Raw genomic sequence first — 18,382 nt, forward strand, 5'->3', positions numbered from 1 at the left:
GCATGTTGTGAATCATATCACAGTTTTGATGCAAATCTTTCATCTTTTCTCCCTCAAATAGTTTCTGCTTTGGGGAGGGGGGTAGTTTCACTGTACATTTACTTTTAAAGAAAAAGAAAACAAAAGCTTGATAAACCTACATTGTCTAAACAAACTTGAATCTAGCTATCATGTCTGATACCATAATCTTCTATGCAAGTTTTCAAAATTAAAGCTATTTCTATATGCCTTGTTAGTCTAAATTTAATGAAAATGCCATCTATCCATAGGAGGACCCTTTCCCCTAAGCCTATAAAAGTGTTAAGAAACAAACTTTTACTTTGTGATTTTTTAAATGTCTCTTTAAAAAACAAAATAAATAAGCAAGCTCTATCAGGTGCTTAAAAGTTAGTCTTTTTTCCTCAAAACAAGATGTACACTATAAAATTCATACTAATCTAAAGATAATGGCACTGCTCCTGTTATCTTTTGCCATTATATATGTACATATCTACATTTATAATGTATATGAAAATATATTTTATAAATTAATATTAAAGTATATTTACAAGAATAACACAGTTGATACATATTTGTTTTCTAATTATAACTTGGGGCACAGCTGTAACATTGTTAGCTAATGGATCCCCTTTGTACCTTGTCATCACTTATCCCACACCTTACCCTGGGGGCAAGGTCTGTAGTTTCATAATTTTTTCAGTTATCTGTTTCTGCTGCAGGGTAAGGTTAGACCACAAGTAAGACAATGTCCCAGGTGACCAATCTCTTTCAGAGAACGTTACTGTGCAACACCCACCTCCCAAAGGCTCCATCTGTTATATGAGGACTAGAGCGCTACTCAGAAATTCCATGCCTTACTGAGTGCCCTCCATGGTACTGGCCTATTGCTGAACTTCAGTTTCTTGCTTTAAAATACTTAAAAAAAAACTTGCCCTTCCCTTTTATAAAAGTGATTTGAAGATTTAATGAGGTTATATAGAGGTACTTTGTAATCTATAAAACATCAATGGATACAATGATAGCTACACTGTACTGAGTATAGATTCAGTACTAGGAGGGGCAGTGGATGTTTTAATGTGTTATTTCTTTTAATTCCTAAATAAACCTCCAAGTTTGATATAATTATACTCTACTTATATAGGAGTTAGCTGAAGTTTAGTGCAGCTAGGTGTCTTGCCAAAGTCAGCTAACACCAATCCTATTATATTCAGGATTAAATTTAAGTCAATGTAAATCCAAAGTCTATACTTTTTTCAGTACAATCCTACCCCAAATATAGACTATACTTTTCCTGTGTACCACAATCAAGGCAATAACACTGTTTAATGACCTTAAGCAATGGACTGAAGAAGAAAAAGACTGCAGAATAGCATGCCCCTCTAGCAAAGCTGACTGAAAAAATACCCAGGTACTACCCAGTCTATGCTTAAATTTTAGAATAGACTATCGATGACCTGGAAAACCCTTTGTCTCCACAATTTTTTATAGTCTTGATGAATAAAATAAAGGAGGAAACGAGATGTTTAAGATGTAAGAATAATATTTCATCCCAGCCAAAGTGGATCTTAGGCTTTTCACCAGAAGTTCTATCCTAGTCACATTATCAAGCAGACACACAAATCGCAAATAATGTGGAATAGGAAAAACACAAGGATTTTCTTGGTTTTGGAAAACAGCTAAGCAACACCCAGACAGTCTTTTTAGAAATGTAGAAAATTCCTTTTCATGGTAGTTAATACTTCCTTAGCTTTAGATATAAAATTTGGTTTATAACCTTAATATGGCCATATTTTTACTCTTTACAAAAATCAAGTTTTCATTTGTTTCAGCCACTTTGCTCAATATTTATTAAAGAATAAAATATTTTTTCATGAAAACTTACCGTACATTGTCTAAAAGAAAAAAAAAGTCACCTATTTTCCTCCTTTTATCAATGTGATCTCCAATTATCCCGTTAATGTGCATGTTTTTTCCTACCCGAAGACATATAGATGGTTCAGTAATTAGAGGGTTTAAAATCAACCTTCTCAGTCTATATTAAACCTCTTTTTTTTTTTTTTTGAGAATAGAAAAGGAGTTTATCAGGGTACACTGCCATAGACAGCAGCAGCCACACAGACGAGAGGTGCCTGTGTGAGCCTATGTTAAACTTATTGATGCTTTTTATCTTTCCAGGAAAAACTGTGCACACAGATATATTTATTTTCATAATTCTTTTTTACTATAGGTTACTACAAGATATTGAATATAGTTCCCTGTGCTATTAAAAAAAATCAAGTTTCAAGTAAAGTACTCACAACACTGACCTACATATTCAGCTACTTAAAATACTTACACTATGTACAACAATTTATACCCTCTTAGAACATTTTGCATGATAATTTTAAGTCACTGCAGTGAAAAATTGCTCAGGAAAGCCAAAATGCTTGTTAATAGTCAAAATTCTTTTATGCCAGTTAAAAGGAGATTCCATATACATAATAAAGTATTTTTGAGCAGCTCTTGAGCAAACACATTTTAGAAGATTTGAGCACAGATCTGGGGTTTTTATGTCTCATAATGACACTACCTGATAATCATGTTAGCTCCTACCTTTGCACATTTATAAAAACTGTCAGGACCATATCAATTATTTATTTTTATGTCCAGAATGGGGAATTGTGTCCTCAGCCAACAAACCACAGGCCTCATGACTTGCATGAAATTCTGCTCTCCAAACCCAAGTTCCACAAGACGGTATCTATTAGATTAGTTTATGATCCCAAATATTCTATTGAAGTTCCTGGTTTAATGGTGAGACCAAACTTCATCCAATTATCCTGTCTTTAATAGATGCTCCCAATTTCTCAGCAACTTCAAAGTGAAAAGCATATTCATTTGTTCCTGCCACAGCTATTATCTTTACTTGCTATTCTGTCCTGGAGACCATCATATGGATGTCAAAGAAGGAGTCCTTGTTTAGATGCTTTTGAAGGCTTCTAAGGGTGACCAATGGTGATGTATTGAACAAACTGCACATCCAATACATCCTGATACAGATAATCAGCCTCAGAGTCTAGTGTGTGAATATCTGGCCTTGAGGTGATTATGTTGCTGCTGAGAGTGGTCAGGCCAATTTTACAGCTGGCTATTTTCTGATTTATTTGAAAATCTTAAAGATTTGAGATTCTCTCTTTATAAGTTGTCTCTTCTATTCTTGTAGATCTCTTTCTCTGAAACTGGGGAAAGTGGGACAAGGAGTTAACGGAGCACCACTCCTATACCCTTCAAATGTCCGTGGTGGGAATTACACCAGCATTAGGGAGACAGTGTGGCTATCTTGTTTTAGTGCTTGCCACTTTTTAAGATTGGTCTGCATTGGTTCTAGGTCCAATTCCTCCTCAAACCTCAGCAAGAAGAATACTGTCAACCTTATATGTTTCAATCTGATTCACAAGTGTAGAGATCCACAAAGGAGGAGTATCAAAGCTTCAGAATAATGAAGTGTTACATTGTGGAAATATCTCCTTTTCTCATGGCTACCAGACATTATGAATCTTAGAACTGATAGTGTTTGCCTCTTTACTTAGGTTACTAGGAAACTCAAAGCAAAATTTGTGGCCCACTTTAGTAAGTGAAAGGAACTTGAGGTACATTTTTTAGGTACTAATCCCAGCTTTATATCATTTTCCTTTTCCTCTGATTTTCTGATTTATTCTATTTTTCTGTTGTTATTTTAATGATGCTAATTCAACTCTAATAAGAGAGTTATAACTAATAATGAGTATTATTGTATGTAAAAGCAAAAGAACTATGCAATAATCCATAGTACCAGCTGGTTAATCACAGAAAAGAGAGGGTCAAGGCTGCTATAGTATATGGCAAACTGATAGGATGGGTGAAATGAGTCATAAGATTTTAAAAGGGATGCAAGTAGGACCTATTAAATATATGTGAATCTGCCTGATATCTCCTAGGTTTTCTATTTTCTATTTGTTACTGTAATGTGCATTTTGAGCTTAAGTTAGAAAGCAGAGAGCAAGCCTCAGAGATTCATGACATTAAAAGTTCTTCCAGGATCATTTGAATTTATCCTTTGTATTACCCCTATTTAAGTGTTAAGAAAAGCTCTTGAATCATAAATGACCAAGCCAAAAATGCTTATGACTTTTTTTCTAGTTCTCGACTGCCAAAGTGATTCTAACTAATTGGAAAGGTTTCTCTAAGTTCTTATTTAAAGGGTCACTAAATATGATGTGCATAGGATTAAATTAAGTAAAACATGCACTATGGCAGGAGGCTGATATGATAAAAGACAAATACACTCTTTTGAATCCCTTAAATTAGCTTGTACATAATAGACATGTAGTCATTATAGTGAAAAAGAACATTTAAACCATTATACATTTAGAAAACAGGACCAAGGTTAACTTAAAGGATACAAACACAATAACCTTATAATGCTCCTATAGTAACACCCATTATATGCTAACTGGAAAATACTAAAATGCTGCTTGCATTTGGATTACTCAGTCTTAACTCTAATCAATTCACCCTTCGTGATTTATAATTAAATTATCTGTCCCATAATGTAGTCTATGTAATGGAAACTTTTAGAACAGATTTTAAAACTACAGTATAGGCATTTCTGCTCTAATATGATACATACATTGCTGAAAAACCTCTTTCTGCAAAAATTGCACACTGAAAATAATTGGCACACAGGAAAAACAGTGTTAGAGGCAGACAACTCAAAGACAGAAAACTAACACAAACAGTGATAATTCTAATAAAATAACAGCACAATTTAAAAAATACATGGCAAATTCCTAATGAAGAAATATTGAAGTAAACATAACACTTTATCTTTAAAGAAAAAAAGTGAAATAAGTTAATAAGAAAGGGCTGAGGCTGCTGACTTACAGAGACAAAAGGCCAATGTGCAAAGAGCAGGCAGAAACACACAATAACACATACATAGAAATGACAGAGCATGAGGCTAAACTGAACCAAAAGAAGAATGTGGGGTGAATGGTCATCATGTACAATTTTTGTCTCCTGTTCAACTGTATAAAGTCAAAATTCAGTTTGACTTCAGCTGCTATATTACTTAGTGGCACAAAATGTGGCACAAAATAGCTCAATCACTTATTAACTAATCTGTGATGCAGAAACAAGGTTGTTATAGAACAGATTATACCAAAACCTTAAATTAGCATTGTTTTTTCTAGATTTATATTGAACATACAGAGATTGAAAATATCTTAGCAAGCCAACTCAACACTGAGGAGAACTCTCAGTATGGAAAGAAAATATGGTTAAAACAGTAGGTCTGGTATGTAGTAAGTGCTCAATAAATGTTAGCAGCAGCTACTACTCCTTCTGTTGCTGCTTCCATTAGCAAAGATGGAAAGTAAAAGAGCGCTGATGCAGACATCTGTAGCTTACTCAATATCTATTACTCCCTACGTTCTTGCCAACAGAATTCTGATTTTTGCTCAGGAATCTACCTCTCAGGGAAGGTGACTCTAACCCCATTTTAGGGGGCATATCTGGATTAGTCTAAACCAATTATGGTAACACCATTCCTTTTGCCTATGACTGAGTTAATGTGGTTATGTGGTTTTCTGGCCAACAAAACATGAATGAAGTCTGCTGAGGTAGCAGGGGAGGACCTCTGGAAAAACAAAAACAAAAAAACACCTTTCCTTATACTTAAAAAGAGACACTAGATTTTTATCTCTGTCTTTAAGGAGATATCTTTATCTCTTTATCTCTTCTCTTCCTCTGAATATTGTCAGGGTAAAAGTGCATTACTTGCTCTGATGCTCCACTTGTATTTTGAGTTTACCGACAAAGAGTACGACCTTAGGGCATTTCCCACACTACCTGTCAGCTCTTGGCTGATTTTAAAGTGTGAAATCTTATTCAGCAATTTAAAATTTTTTTTCTGTCAGAATAATGTCATTACCAAAAATAGAAGTCTCACATTTGTTTCTAAAATTAGAATTAATATTGACTTGTTTCAAGGATTTTATATATAATATTTACAATCTTCTTTATAATTATTTTTCTACTGCATCGCTAGACTAGCTTTGTGCTGCCCAATAAGGTTGTCAATAGTCACACGTGGCTGTTCAAATTTAAATGAACTAAACTTAAAAATTCTGTTCTTCAGTTGCACTAGACACATTTCAAGTGGTTAATAGTTAATTTGGCTGTTGGTCATCAGGCTGGACAGTGCACATGTAGAATATCTCCATCAGTGAGGAAAGTTCTCTTGGACAGCATTGGGCTAGATTATGTGTTTTGAAAGTTTAAATTCTCATGTATTACATTACATTTTAAAAGGCTCCAGGTTACACAGCTAATGCTTAGACAGCTTTCTTAACTTGGATAGCATGAAAAGAAATTTCAGTGTGGTAACTGAATTGCCTCAAATTCTAAACTAGTAGAGTCAAGATTAATGAAAAAACGTAATTATTTGTATATCCATGATATAGATATGTTAAATATACCCCCTTTACATTTGCTAAAAGCTGAAACAGAAGACAAAGATAGTGACAGAAATGCAACCCACCAATAGCAAGCTCTACAACCTGAGCATCTAAAGCACAATTCATGGGTAAAACGCGACTAGCCTGAAATGGCTGGCATGGTTTTTTCTTTTTCTGTTACCTGTCACATATTATTCATATTACATACTACCTGTGTTATTAGGGCCAAAATGTGTGCCCGTCCCTACAATTATGTAACAATGGAAATGGATGGGAACTGAGAGGTGGGTTTGGCTTTCTCATTCCTACCTAACACAGTCTAACATACAGTAGGTATTCAATTCTTCTACCCTTGCACAAACTTCTATTTTTCTGAGATTCACATTATCTATCCAAATCACTATCTGGCTTCATCACTGCTTCCTACTAACCTCATGATGGTCACTTCCCCTCATTTGTTAAAGAGCTTGATACCTGCTTCTTAACAGTCTCATTATACACTTCAAGTCCTAATAACATGCTGAATGAATTCAGCCTCCACATGGAAGACTCCCCAAACTCCCTAGCCTCGACGTTCCCGGAACTCCCTCACCTCCACTCGAGGTTAGGCAAGCACTGCCATGGCCACACTTCAGATTTGTCCTCATTGAGAACGGCCTCACTTCTCATATCTCAAATTCAAATCCATTCCATTCTCTGATCCCCTCAACTGCTGGCTCTCATACCCTGTTTTTCCTACAACACTGGTTCTTTAATTTTTGTGGACTTTTCAAAATCAGATCTTAATTTTCTCCCTGTTAGCCCTCTTTAGACTCTACTATCATTCCCTAGTGCATAGCACGTGGCTCAGCACTTCAATCATTCTCACCAGTATCCTCAAATTCTTCTTAATTTGTTTACTGTTCTGTTGTAATCTCACTTTCTCTAATCCACTTTCATCTAAAGCATAAATGTGAGGCTGAATCTTTCAACCACCACATTTTGCACTTAATTTTCTTCCTGCCTAGAATGCTCTCATTGTCACTTTCTTCTCTGTTCAGCTCCAATTTGCCCTTCAGATCTTTAGCTTCCAATGGGAAGAATTCCTTAAATCTCTAATCAGGCTGTGCCAATTCCACGTGTTTCATAGCATCCCATACTTATCCTATCATATCATACTATATCATATCACTTAGCATATTTTGCTATATTGTGATTTTCTGAGATTTCCCAAGAAATTATAAAATCCTTGAGAGCAGAGATTGTCTTTTTCACTCTAGCACAGTCTGATACCAAGTAGGCACTCAATTATTTGTTGAGTGAATGAATAATACCGATAACTTAAAATAATCATTGTAATTGAAGCTATCTGCAATTACTTCAACATGAAAATTCAATAGAAGTAAAAATGATAAATAAGCTATAGAGTGTGTTAGAGGTAGTATGAGGGGAAATAGAGAAGGGGAAGGAAGATTAGGAGTTCCAGGGTTGTAAGGAGTAGAGAGGTTTGCAATTTTAAATGCGGCATTTGGGCTAGGCCTCATTGAGAAGATGGCAGTTGAGTAAAGGTGAGGTGAGGGAGCTAGTGATGTAGATATTTTCAGTGGAAAAGTATACAGGGCAAAGGGAATAGCCAACGCAAAAGCCTTTAAGGTGAGAGCACACCTGGCACATACAAGGAAGGCAGCCTGTGTGGAGCAGTGTGAATAAGGAGGAAAACAGTAAAAGATAAGCTCGGAGAAGTAATGGAAGGCCAGATTGTGTAGTCCTTGCAAGCCTTTGTAAGAAATTTGGATTTAAGTAAAACGGGGAGCCATTGAAAGGTCTTGAGTAAAGGTTATACTCCAGCTGAATCACTCTGCCTCTTATACTGAGGACCGCAGGGAGCAAGAGTAGTATTGGGAAATCCACTGAAAAAGTTCTTAAAAGTAATCCAGTGAAAGATAGAGTGGTTTTAGCTTGAGCCAGATGGTGTTGACATCTGAGATGGGAAAACTGCTGGAAGAATAGGTTTGTGGAAATGTTTTGGAGATAACATTTGGACATGTTAAATATTACATGTCCATTAAAAGTCTAACAAATGGTAAGATATGAGCCTGAAACCCATGGAAGAAGTCTTGGCTGAAAATATAAATTTGGGGGTCGATAATAGATGAATGGTATCAAAAGCAAAGAAACTGGATGGGACACTAAGAAAACGGTATTGATAAGGCAGAGAAAAAGGCCAAAGGGTAAGTCCTGGGTACTCAAACATTAAGAGGTCAGAGAAAACAGTAGGAACCAGCAAAGAAGAATGAGAGAGAATAAGCAGCAATATAGAGCGACAACCAAAAAGTTACAGTGTCATGGAAACCTAGTGAAGATCAAGTAAGATAAATACTCAGAATTGACTATTGGGTTTCGCAACATGGAAGACATCAGTGACTTGATAAAAACATTTTCAATAGAATGATGGAGGTGAAATCCTGAGAGGAACAATTTCAGGGTAAAATGAGAAGAGGAATTAGATATACTAAGTATAGATAGTCTTTTGAGGAATTTTCTTTCAAAAGGAGCAAAGAAGTGGAAAACTAAATGGCAGGTTTTTTCAAGATAGAAATAACAGCATGTTTGTACGCTTACAGAAAAACCTAGAAGAGAAGATGTTGGAAAAATCATCTACATATTTATGAATAATCAAGAATTAAGATAAGTATAGGGTTGGAGAGCATAAGAGTGAGAAATAGTATGGAGTGTGGGTATTACTCTGATGACATGAAATTAAAAGCTGTAATTTTTAGATAGAAGGAAGGAAAAACTATCTAGAAAGAGTAATGAGATATAGAGAAGACAGTCAATTCACTTCCAGGCCCAGTCTTTCGAGAGCTAAGGGAGAAAATACATGTCCTCAACTTTTGAGGGCTGCAGAGGAAGCAGTATCACAGAGCTAGTTTCCATGAGAACAAGAAGATGAAGGGAAGGAAAATTCAGAGATGTCAGGATATGAGGAATTTTGCTGATGATGGGTTGTGAGTTTCTGAGGGCACAAAAGAGTTTCAGTGGTTCGGCAGGGTTAGGAAACAGAAGTGGGGATATGCAGATTTATGGGCTTGGATGGCAAGAGATGAGGAGTGATGAGGGAGTCTGGGACTTCTTGCCATAGCAAACATAAAATGGAATAAAGGGCATAATAAGATTAATCCTTGTTTCTTGAACTCAAGAAAGATAATGGGGGCAAAGTTGCGAGTGCTGGGGGGTCAGGGAAGTTCAGGGTGTGTGTGTCTCTCTCTTGACTCTGTTGCAGGAGAGTGTATTTGCTTCCAGTAATGAAGCTTCCTCTTGACTCTTGTTGATGGAATTGATGAATTTGAGGCTGGTTCCATTCAATTTCAAAAATTCATGTGACCCTCACACACATGGATTTCTGATCAAATAGCTTACAATTTAAAATATTTCCCTGCTCTAGGGGAAATGTAAGCTAATTTTTCATAGCAGAGTTTGGTTTTACTTACATCTGTGTTGCAGGAGCGATACCGTTTCCTTTCCCCAAGGCAATATTTTCCACCTCCTGAAGGTCTGAAAACACATTTTGTTTAACATGTGAATATAATATATCTAACCACATGAAGAGTACATAAATTGCTTGATGAAAACATATTAACATTTACTTTAAGAAAATACAAAATTTGACACTTTATTAGTTATTAAAGTAATAATCATGCTGGTGATAGTAATAATGATTATGGTTGTTGAGCACAAAAATTAAGGTAATTTATTGTAACTTTATAAGGCTTTTAATTGTGATGATTTACATTCTTAAGACAATACAATTAAATCAATGTATTTTCTAATCATAGTAAATAGGTGCTCAGTTCAATGCAACGAGTTTAAAAATCATTTATAACAAAAAGCCATTTGAATCATATACAACAAAACACATAATCTGATGCTATATATTCACCAAGTAGGAAATGGAAAGTGCTTTTTTTCCAGGTTGGGAATAGCTTCACTTTAAAGTATAAAATGCAGAAATAAATTTATATCTCATTTCAAATATTATATGAAGTTTTAAAAAATTAAATCTAAACATGAGACGGGCCTGCATTATAATACTTTATATTATACTTAAATTAGGATGTCAAATATTTGCTTTACATAAATTAATTTATAAGTATTTAACATTAGGAAAAGCCATATGTTATTCCTTGGGCATGCTATTCTTGAATGGAAAAAAAATAACTTGTTCTCTTAGAGAGGTCTAGGTCATTCTCTTAAGTATCTGGGTATATAATCTATTATCATAGGGTTTTATGCTTTTATGCCTGCAGTTGAACTTAGGTTAATTATTCTGTAACTGTTTAAAAAAGATTGTCTAAACTATAATTTTGGCTCACTGGTATCAGTGGGAAAATCAAAGTTACACTTGTAATATATTTTGAATTCCAGTGAATGCTGACTCTATGGAAGGGGAAAAAATGGCCCAGCTTGAACCAGCATGGGAGAAATGGGTTGGTCAGATAAAAACAAGGTAGGGGGGTGGTGGTGGCAAGGCTGGTTCATGAGTCAGTGACAGAGAGCTCTATATAGCAGGTGGGTAATAATCGAATAGAAAGTGGGAGAATGGAAACAAAGAACTAATATAAAGGGAAGCAATTTCAAGCTAAAAAGAGTAAAAATGAAGAAAAGAGACATTAGAGAGAGGAACCAAAGGGAGGGATCATGAGTTAAAATGAGAAAAAGCGAAAAATTAAAATAGATCATCTTTTACCCCAGAAAGGGGAAAAAAAGAAGTGATATTGTAACATTATTCTGTACCAAATATTTGTCAGGAAGGAAGGCCCTCGACCTGAGCTCTAGACAAAAATGAGAGCACTTGACCTGTAGCAGCTAAGGAGCAGTTCAGGCCCGGGGAGGACAGGAAAGACCAACCAGAGGAATCGTCCACCTGCAATGGGCACTGGTGGGAGAGAGAAGTAATACAGCTAGCAAGGAATACTGATGGGGCTGGCTTTACGCCAGGGGGACTCTGGCTGGCGAAAAGGAGTGGTGGGAGAGGAGCAGTCTGACCTACATAAAACAGTCACGGGGAGAAAAGTGGCGGCAGCCCTGGAAGATGATTAATGGGGGCATGTGAATGGAAACTATTTTAACACATGGTTAGTATTCTTCTCATTGTGATTTGTGATGTGAATCAAGGCGTTTCAAACCTTGAAGTGCTCTCATTGGTCCTTTTGATACTAATGTAGCAGTAATAATTTTATGTGACATGTGAAAAGAACTTAGGTTTCCTGGGAATAATGGTAATGTAGCTAAGACCAGACCTGGATCCATCCATAATTCAGTAGTCTTTGCAGGAGGAAATCTATCTGATTATTACTAGATTAAAATTCTGGCTATACCTGGGATAGATACACTATGCTTTTCTTTTCTCTTTTTCTTTTATTTTTGGTTACATAGTAAGGTGAAAGGGAAAAAAAAGAAAGTCTGTCTAACAAGGCTCCTCCACTTTCCTATGCCTAGTGCTTGTTCTGAAGACAAGCACTTGGCTCACTAGTGAAACGTTTTTACAGATAACATGCGAAACCACAGCTTTGAATCATTTCCAACTGTGTCTTTTTGTTGGCTCCGGCTTACTTTAGCTACTTACGCTGGACTGTCACAGTGTCTTAGGGATGAGGAGACGCCTCCCCCGCAGGTCCTGCTGCACTCTCCCCATAGTGACCAGGGACCCCAGCCCCCATCTATGCTCTGGGGCCAAGTGCCAAAAGGAACACAATCTCCCTGATAACACCACTGCAAGATTTCACAGAAAACACAGAATTAGCTTTTAGGCAGATAGAGCTATCAGGATAGAAATACATAAAGGTCAGGCAATGACCAATTACAGGCATTAGCAATCTCCCAACAGATGACAGACTGAGAGTTCTTTAACTGTGTTTAGACATTGGTAAAGGTGCATGTGATTTGTAAATTATCTTTAGCTAGGCAATGCTTTATAAATCTGTAACAAGTACCAGGAGTCTAAAAAACTTTACTTCTTTTTTTCTTATTTCTCCTCCTCCAGACTTTTAGTGTTTCTCATTATAGAGACCTCAAAAGTCTTTTTTAGATATTTCAGTATTAAAAAAATTTTTTTTCTTTATATTCCACTATTATTAGACTCATGGAATGATAACGCAATATGGAAAGTTCCCCAGTAAGGAATTTTTATGATGGTAATTGCTTTTTCTTAAAAAAAAAAAAAAAAGCCTGGTTGAGGCTACAATAGTAAAAGAATGTGTTGTGGCATTTCATCTACATGAGTACTGCAGACATAATAAAAGTAATGCCAAGACACTAGGGACAGGGTACAAAAAAACCCTTATATACAATGACTAGCCATGTGTATAGCCCCTGCACAAACATGTGTACTGGAATTCTTCTCAGTTTTACTCTCTGCAATAAACCACACATACTGCACATAAGTAGAAAGCCAGGAATAATTTATTGAGACGCAGACATCGCATAATCAGCTCATAACTCTAACATGATAAATCTTATTTGCAGAATATGGTAAAAATGAAACTTTTTTTTTAAAAAACAAGCATTTCTAGGCTTTTATTGGTGCATTTTTCTGAGCTATAAAAATTTGATGAACCATACTGATGCTATGAAAGTCATTGCTTTATATGAATAACAATAGGGAACATTATTAGAGCTGAGTAACTGTCAGCAATGTCAGATTGTTAAATAAAATTTCAACCCTTATATTAAAATGTGAAGGGAGTATGCCACGTGATTTTAGAAAGTTTATTACTCTATACTATGTTATATATCAGTTTATTATACTAACTGTATATATCTACAATTCTGTCACTTTCACCATCTGTACTGCTACCGCTCTAGACTAAACTGGCAAATGGAATAGCTTCTTACCTGGTCCTCCCGCCTCACTTTCTTCTGCCTGTAATCAGTCTATTCTCCAGGAAGCTCTCAGAGAACTCTTTTAAAAACATATTATTGCTTCATGTCACTGTTTTGCTTAAAAGACTGTGGTGGTTACCTCCTTCCCTCAACTCTGTTCAACTGTGGCCTTTGTGATCTAGCGCCTACCTCCTTCCCTGAACTTATTCTCTCTTGTATGGAATGCTCCAGACACAGTGACCTTCCTTCTCTTCCTCAGTACACTAAACTTGTTCTGTCCTTAGGATATCTGCATTTGCTAGTCCTCCTGGGAAGACTCCTCTCCTGATTCCTCATATTGTTGTCTTCCCATCATTTGGTTTCAGGTCAAGTGTCACTTCATCAGAGAGGTCTTTCCTTGACCATCCTTATTCTGAAACAGTGGCACTGCACTACCCTTCCTGCCCATTCCAGGATATACAGAGATTCGTCTTCCTGTTTCGGTCCCCTCTTACTACTTACTACTACTTTACTCTGTTTATTTTTCAAATTACTTCTTTATTACTTTTATTGTCTCCTCTACTTAGTATGCAAAAGCCTTGAGAGGCACACATGGCTATTCAAATTTAAATTAATTAAAATTAAAAGTTCAGTTCCTCAGACCCACGAGCCACATTTCTGTGGCTCCATGGCCACATGTGGTTGGTGGCCACAACATTGGACAGAGTGGATAGAACATTTCTATCAATGTCTAGAACAGTGTCTAAAATATAATAAATACGCAACAAAACTTTATTGAATGAATGAATAATTAGTTAAATTATAGAATTCTGTGTCTTATTTTGGTTACTATATGTCAGGAAGGAACTGGAGATACTAGAGGGTAAAGAAAGTCAAATTTATCTTTGTTTTCCTGGTGGTTGGCATTCAGTGACTATTTCAGTAATTGTAACAGTATAAAGGACTTTTTTACAGAAGTGCTGAGCAATTAACATTTGTCCATAAAAAAATCAGGCAAGAGGAAGTCAAAATGTGGCTGGCTATAAAGCCAAACATTTTGATCCTAAATAAAATAAATATTAAAGTAGGACTTTTAAAAAGTTTATGAATTTTGGACAATGAAAATTACCACTAAGAAAAAAATCAGCTGTCCAAGATGATAAAGCTGAGGTAGTTAGCTGAACCGATAATACAGTATCAGCTCTGAGAGTAGGGTTGCTAATAGTGCACGTGTGAGAGGAAGAGAACATTCCAGTTGCCAGCTTATGATTTACCTTGAATTGATCTTGAAGACCAACCATCTGTATAATGATATGCTAATTGTGTCAGACCTTCACTTATATAAACTCACAGTGGTGGATCAAATAATCTCCTGATTTTCATTTTTATTATTACAAATAGCTGTGCGTAAGAATATTTATGCCTGCACCTATTTTCCTATAAGAGTAACTGAGCAATGTAGTATTAACCAGCAATTACTGATTTTTTTCTTTGGTTTCAATTAGTGACAATTAACACTAAAAATTCCAAATCTTAAAATCTGCCTGTTTTTTCTTAAGTTAGAATTTTAGCATTGATTTCAAATAACAATAAATTTAACTTAACATTTATTTTATATCATCGCAGAGCAGCACTTCAAGCTCAAAGGGACTCTGGTATTTATGGGATCTAAGCATTTCATTTTTTCAAATAAGGAAACCAGAACCTGAAGGAGGTTGACTTGCCCAGGGTCACTCACTGGCAGAAAAGGATTATCTGTCCAAACATACACAAAAATCAGTGGAAAAACATCAACTGGAGGTGTAGGATTATATATTTGAAGACATTAAAAAATACTCTAATATACTTTACTGAACTGTATTTACTACATAAAGTACAAAATAACACTAGAGGGTTTTTTTTAAACCCATTTAGCTGCAAATATACACCCACGGGCTATTTCATACTTCCTTAAGTATTCTTATAATTGGTAGAGAAAAAATTTCACTTTCTGCATTTTTCAGGGGACGAAATTGTGAAAGCCACAAAAATATTGAAAGATATAGATTCTAAAGTATTTAATAATATTGTTATACGTTTCCTGCATGCTCACAACATGTAGAACAGGGAAAGAAATTACACAAATTTTCTTGTTTTCCTTTTAAAACTTATTCTTAAGGTAAAAGATAAATACAAATATTCAGTCTGTTAAATGTTGCTCATTTCTTACAATTAATTAACATCTACAAGACAATAATATTTCATGAGTGGTTGGCTAAAACCTTTTACTGCATAAATTCATGATACTGATTATATCTATTCCATGGAGTTGTAACATAATAGACAATTACATCAGAAAGCTAAATAACACAGATTAATGGGTAAAGAATGAAGAATTCACAACGATAATATAAGTTCAGCCATCTAGCAGCTGACAAGAGATTAGCGTCTAGTTTAACAACTAATTAACAACTTAGTCTGTGTAGGGACAACTTCAGTCTGTGTGTAGCCTGTGTTACAAACTTGAGTTCTCATTATAGCAATATCTTTTTTTGGTCCAAAGAAAGTCATTTGTTCCTTTTCTTTAGTTTCTCTAACTATAAAATGGGGACTACCTTTACTTTTCAATTATAATATAGTTGGATTAGGATGACTTAAGAAATGAGCTCTATGCAAACATACCTTCAAAGAAGTTAAAAATCTATCAAAGGACTTGTTTAACTTCTCTCTGGCACAATGTTCTTCTGTGCTTATTTAGTTTCCCCTTACCTTGTATTTATAGAAAAGAATCTCTCTGGGATTTTTCTACTTCTCTCCTGCAGTAGTAGTAGTAGTAGTAAGTATCTTGATGTAGTACATGGTTTTAAGAAAAGAAACTTATTTATAAGATAAATAAAGTTAAGTAAGTTAAAGAAACTTCATAATATGTGCTTTAAGAAGTCTATAGAGAACTTCATGTGGATCAAGTTATTTGAGCTAATTTCTAGAGGATTATATTAGTCAATATATACTAAGATATTAATGTGCAAAAGTCATCATAGAATTAGATTATACCAAATAAAGCAACTTGAAGTATATAAATCCAGTAAGCACAATAAAGGTGAGAGTTTTTAGTGTTGTATTTTCTTTTTTTCTTTCTTTCTCTTTTTTTATTTTTTGCCATTTGTGGCCCTTCATTCACTTTTTCTTTTTCACTTCAAAAACCAGAATTTTATAACTGGCATAGACATTTCCATTGCATCAAAAAGAGCAAAATGCCTAGAAATAAACTTAATCAAGGAGGTTACCTATACTCTGAAAACTGTAAAACACTGATGAAGGAAATTAAAGATGATAAAAAGAAATGGAAAGATTTCTTGTGCTCTTGGATTGGAAGAATCAACAGTATCAAAATGGCCATACTACCCAAAGCAATCTACAGAGCCAACACAAACCCTGTCAAAATACCCATGACATTTTTCACAGGACTAGAACAAACAATTCCAAAATTTATATGGAACCATAAAAGATCCCAAATTTTCAAAGCAATCTTTTGTAGGTTTTTTTTTTCTCTTCTTCTTTTTGTTCTCTTTTCTAATGATTTGATGACTAAAGAAGTTCCTTTAACATTTGTTGTAAAGCTAGTTTGGTGGTGCTGAATTCTTTTAGATTTTATTTATCTGTGAAGCTTTTTATTTCTCCATCAAATATGAATGAGAGCCTTGCTGGAAAGAGTATTCTTGGTTGTAAGTTTTTCCCTTTCATCACTTTAAATATATCATGCCACTCCCTTCTAGCCTGTAGAGTATCTGCTGAAAAATCAGCTGATAACCTTATGGGAGTTTCCTTGTATGTTATGTGTTGCTTTTCTCTTGCTAATGTTAATATTTTCTCCTTATCCTTAATTTTTATCAATTTGATTATTATGTGCCTTGGTATGTTCCTCTTTGGGTTGATCCTATATGGAACTCTCTGCACTTCTTGGACTTGGGTGACTGTTTCCTTTCCCAAGTTGGGGAAGTTTTCAGTTATTACCTCTCCAAAAATTTGCTCAGGTTCTTCTCTCTCTCTTCTCTTTCTGGGACCCCTATAATGCGAATGTTAGTGTGTTTCATGTTGTCCCAGAGTTCTCTTAAACTATCTTCATTTCTTTTCATACTTTTTTCTTTTTTCTGTTCTGCAGTAGTGGTTTCCACTAATCTGTCTTCTAGCTCACTGATCTGTTTAGAGTTGTATTTTCTATTTTTATCTTTTTAAACCTGAAGTTGCCAAAATTGTAAAAGCTCTATTTCCACAGGTGTAGAATCTTACTTCACTTCTTAAACTAGAAAAGTTAAATATTCAGATGAAAACCGGGTTTAAATCTTTATTCCCAAGGGTAATAGCCAATCTAGTGATTTTGAACTATTCTAAATATCAGTCATGTTACTTCAACCTAAATTATCCAGATAATTTGGATAAATTTGTTCATCTTTTTGCTAATTCAGGTGTATTTAACCAGATTCAGAAAGGTGAATGAAATGAAACTATCACATTCCAAAAATAAAATCCCAAGTTGTTCATTCTTGCTTTTCGCATTCCTTCTAAATAAAAGAAATATGTTTTAAAAACTATCTAGAAAGATGATATATTCCAGTCAGGCTTTAAAATATTTCTTAAGAAACACTTACTCATCATTAAACAACACCTCTTGCTATTAGACCACTGAATTTCATGATCTCCATCTGGGAATTGGCTTAAGCAAGATATATTATAAATCAAACAATCCAACTTTGAAAATTTGTCAAAATTCTACAAAGAAAAATTTTGAAATGCATATACACAGAGTATTTCAACATTTTTTTTTAATCTAGAGATATTTTCAGATGTGTATGGTAGATCTTGCACCATAGCCAGCAACTGGGTCTAGCCAGCATCTGGAATGAGATACCTCTAAGGAAAGCTAAGACTTTAAAGGAAGTCATTTTGGTGATTCAATATAAAACATCCTTCCCAAATCAGAAAAGCTGAGAGTTCGAGCACAGTGTTATTAAAAGCCGTATCTTTCTGCTGTCCAGGTGTGGGAACGCTAAAACTTCTTTCAGCCCAAATTCTAAATCAGAAATTGT

General features: G+C 35.1%; 1 protein-coding gene and 1 pseudogene across 8 annotated transcripts in view; both read right to left on the reverse strand.

The window, feature by feature from the left end:
* Window positions 1-18,382, reverse strand: part of ADAMTS6 (ADAM metallopeptidase with thrombospondin type 1 motif 6) — a 263,530-nt gene that overhangs the window by 73,253 nt on the left and 171,895 nt on the right. For 6 of the 8 annotated variants that reach the window (XR_012504565.1, XR_006722682.2, XM_074358973.1 and 3 more), the window contains 2 exons: window positions 12,082-12,227; window positions 9,947-10,010 (listed from right to left, as the gene is read on the reverse strand). Coding sequence is in view for 6 of the 8 variants with exons in the window: in XM_074358973.1 (XP_074215074.1) it covers window positions 9,947-10,010; window positions 12,082-12,227 (210 nt within the window). In the remaining 2 variants the exon portion in view is untranslated. The remainder of the gene's footprint in view (window positions 1-9,946; window positions 10,011-12,081; window positions 12,228-18,382) is intronic. The other 2 variants (XM_045512417.2, XM_074358978.1) reach the window with 1 other exon arrangement.
* On the reverse strand, window positions 2,384-7,145 carry LOC105064439 (ribulose-phosphate 3-epimerase-like; annotated as a pseudogene).

This window comes from Camelus bactrianus, chromosome 3 (assembly GCF_048773025.1).
Source record: "Camelus bactrianus isolate YW-2024 breed Bactrian camel chromosome 3, ASM4877302v1, whole genome shotgun sequence".
NCBI classification, from domain to species: Eukaryota; Metazoa; Chordata; class Mammalia; order Artiodactyla; family Camelidae; genus Camelus; species Camelus bactrianus.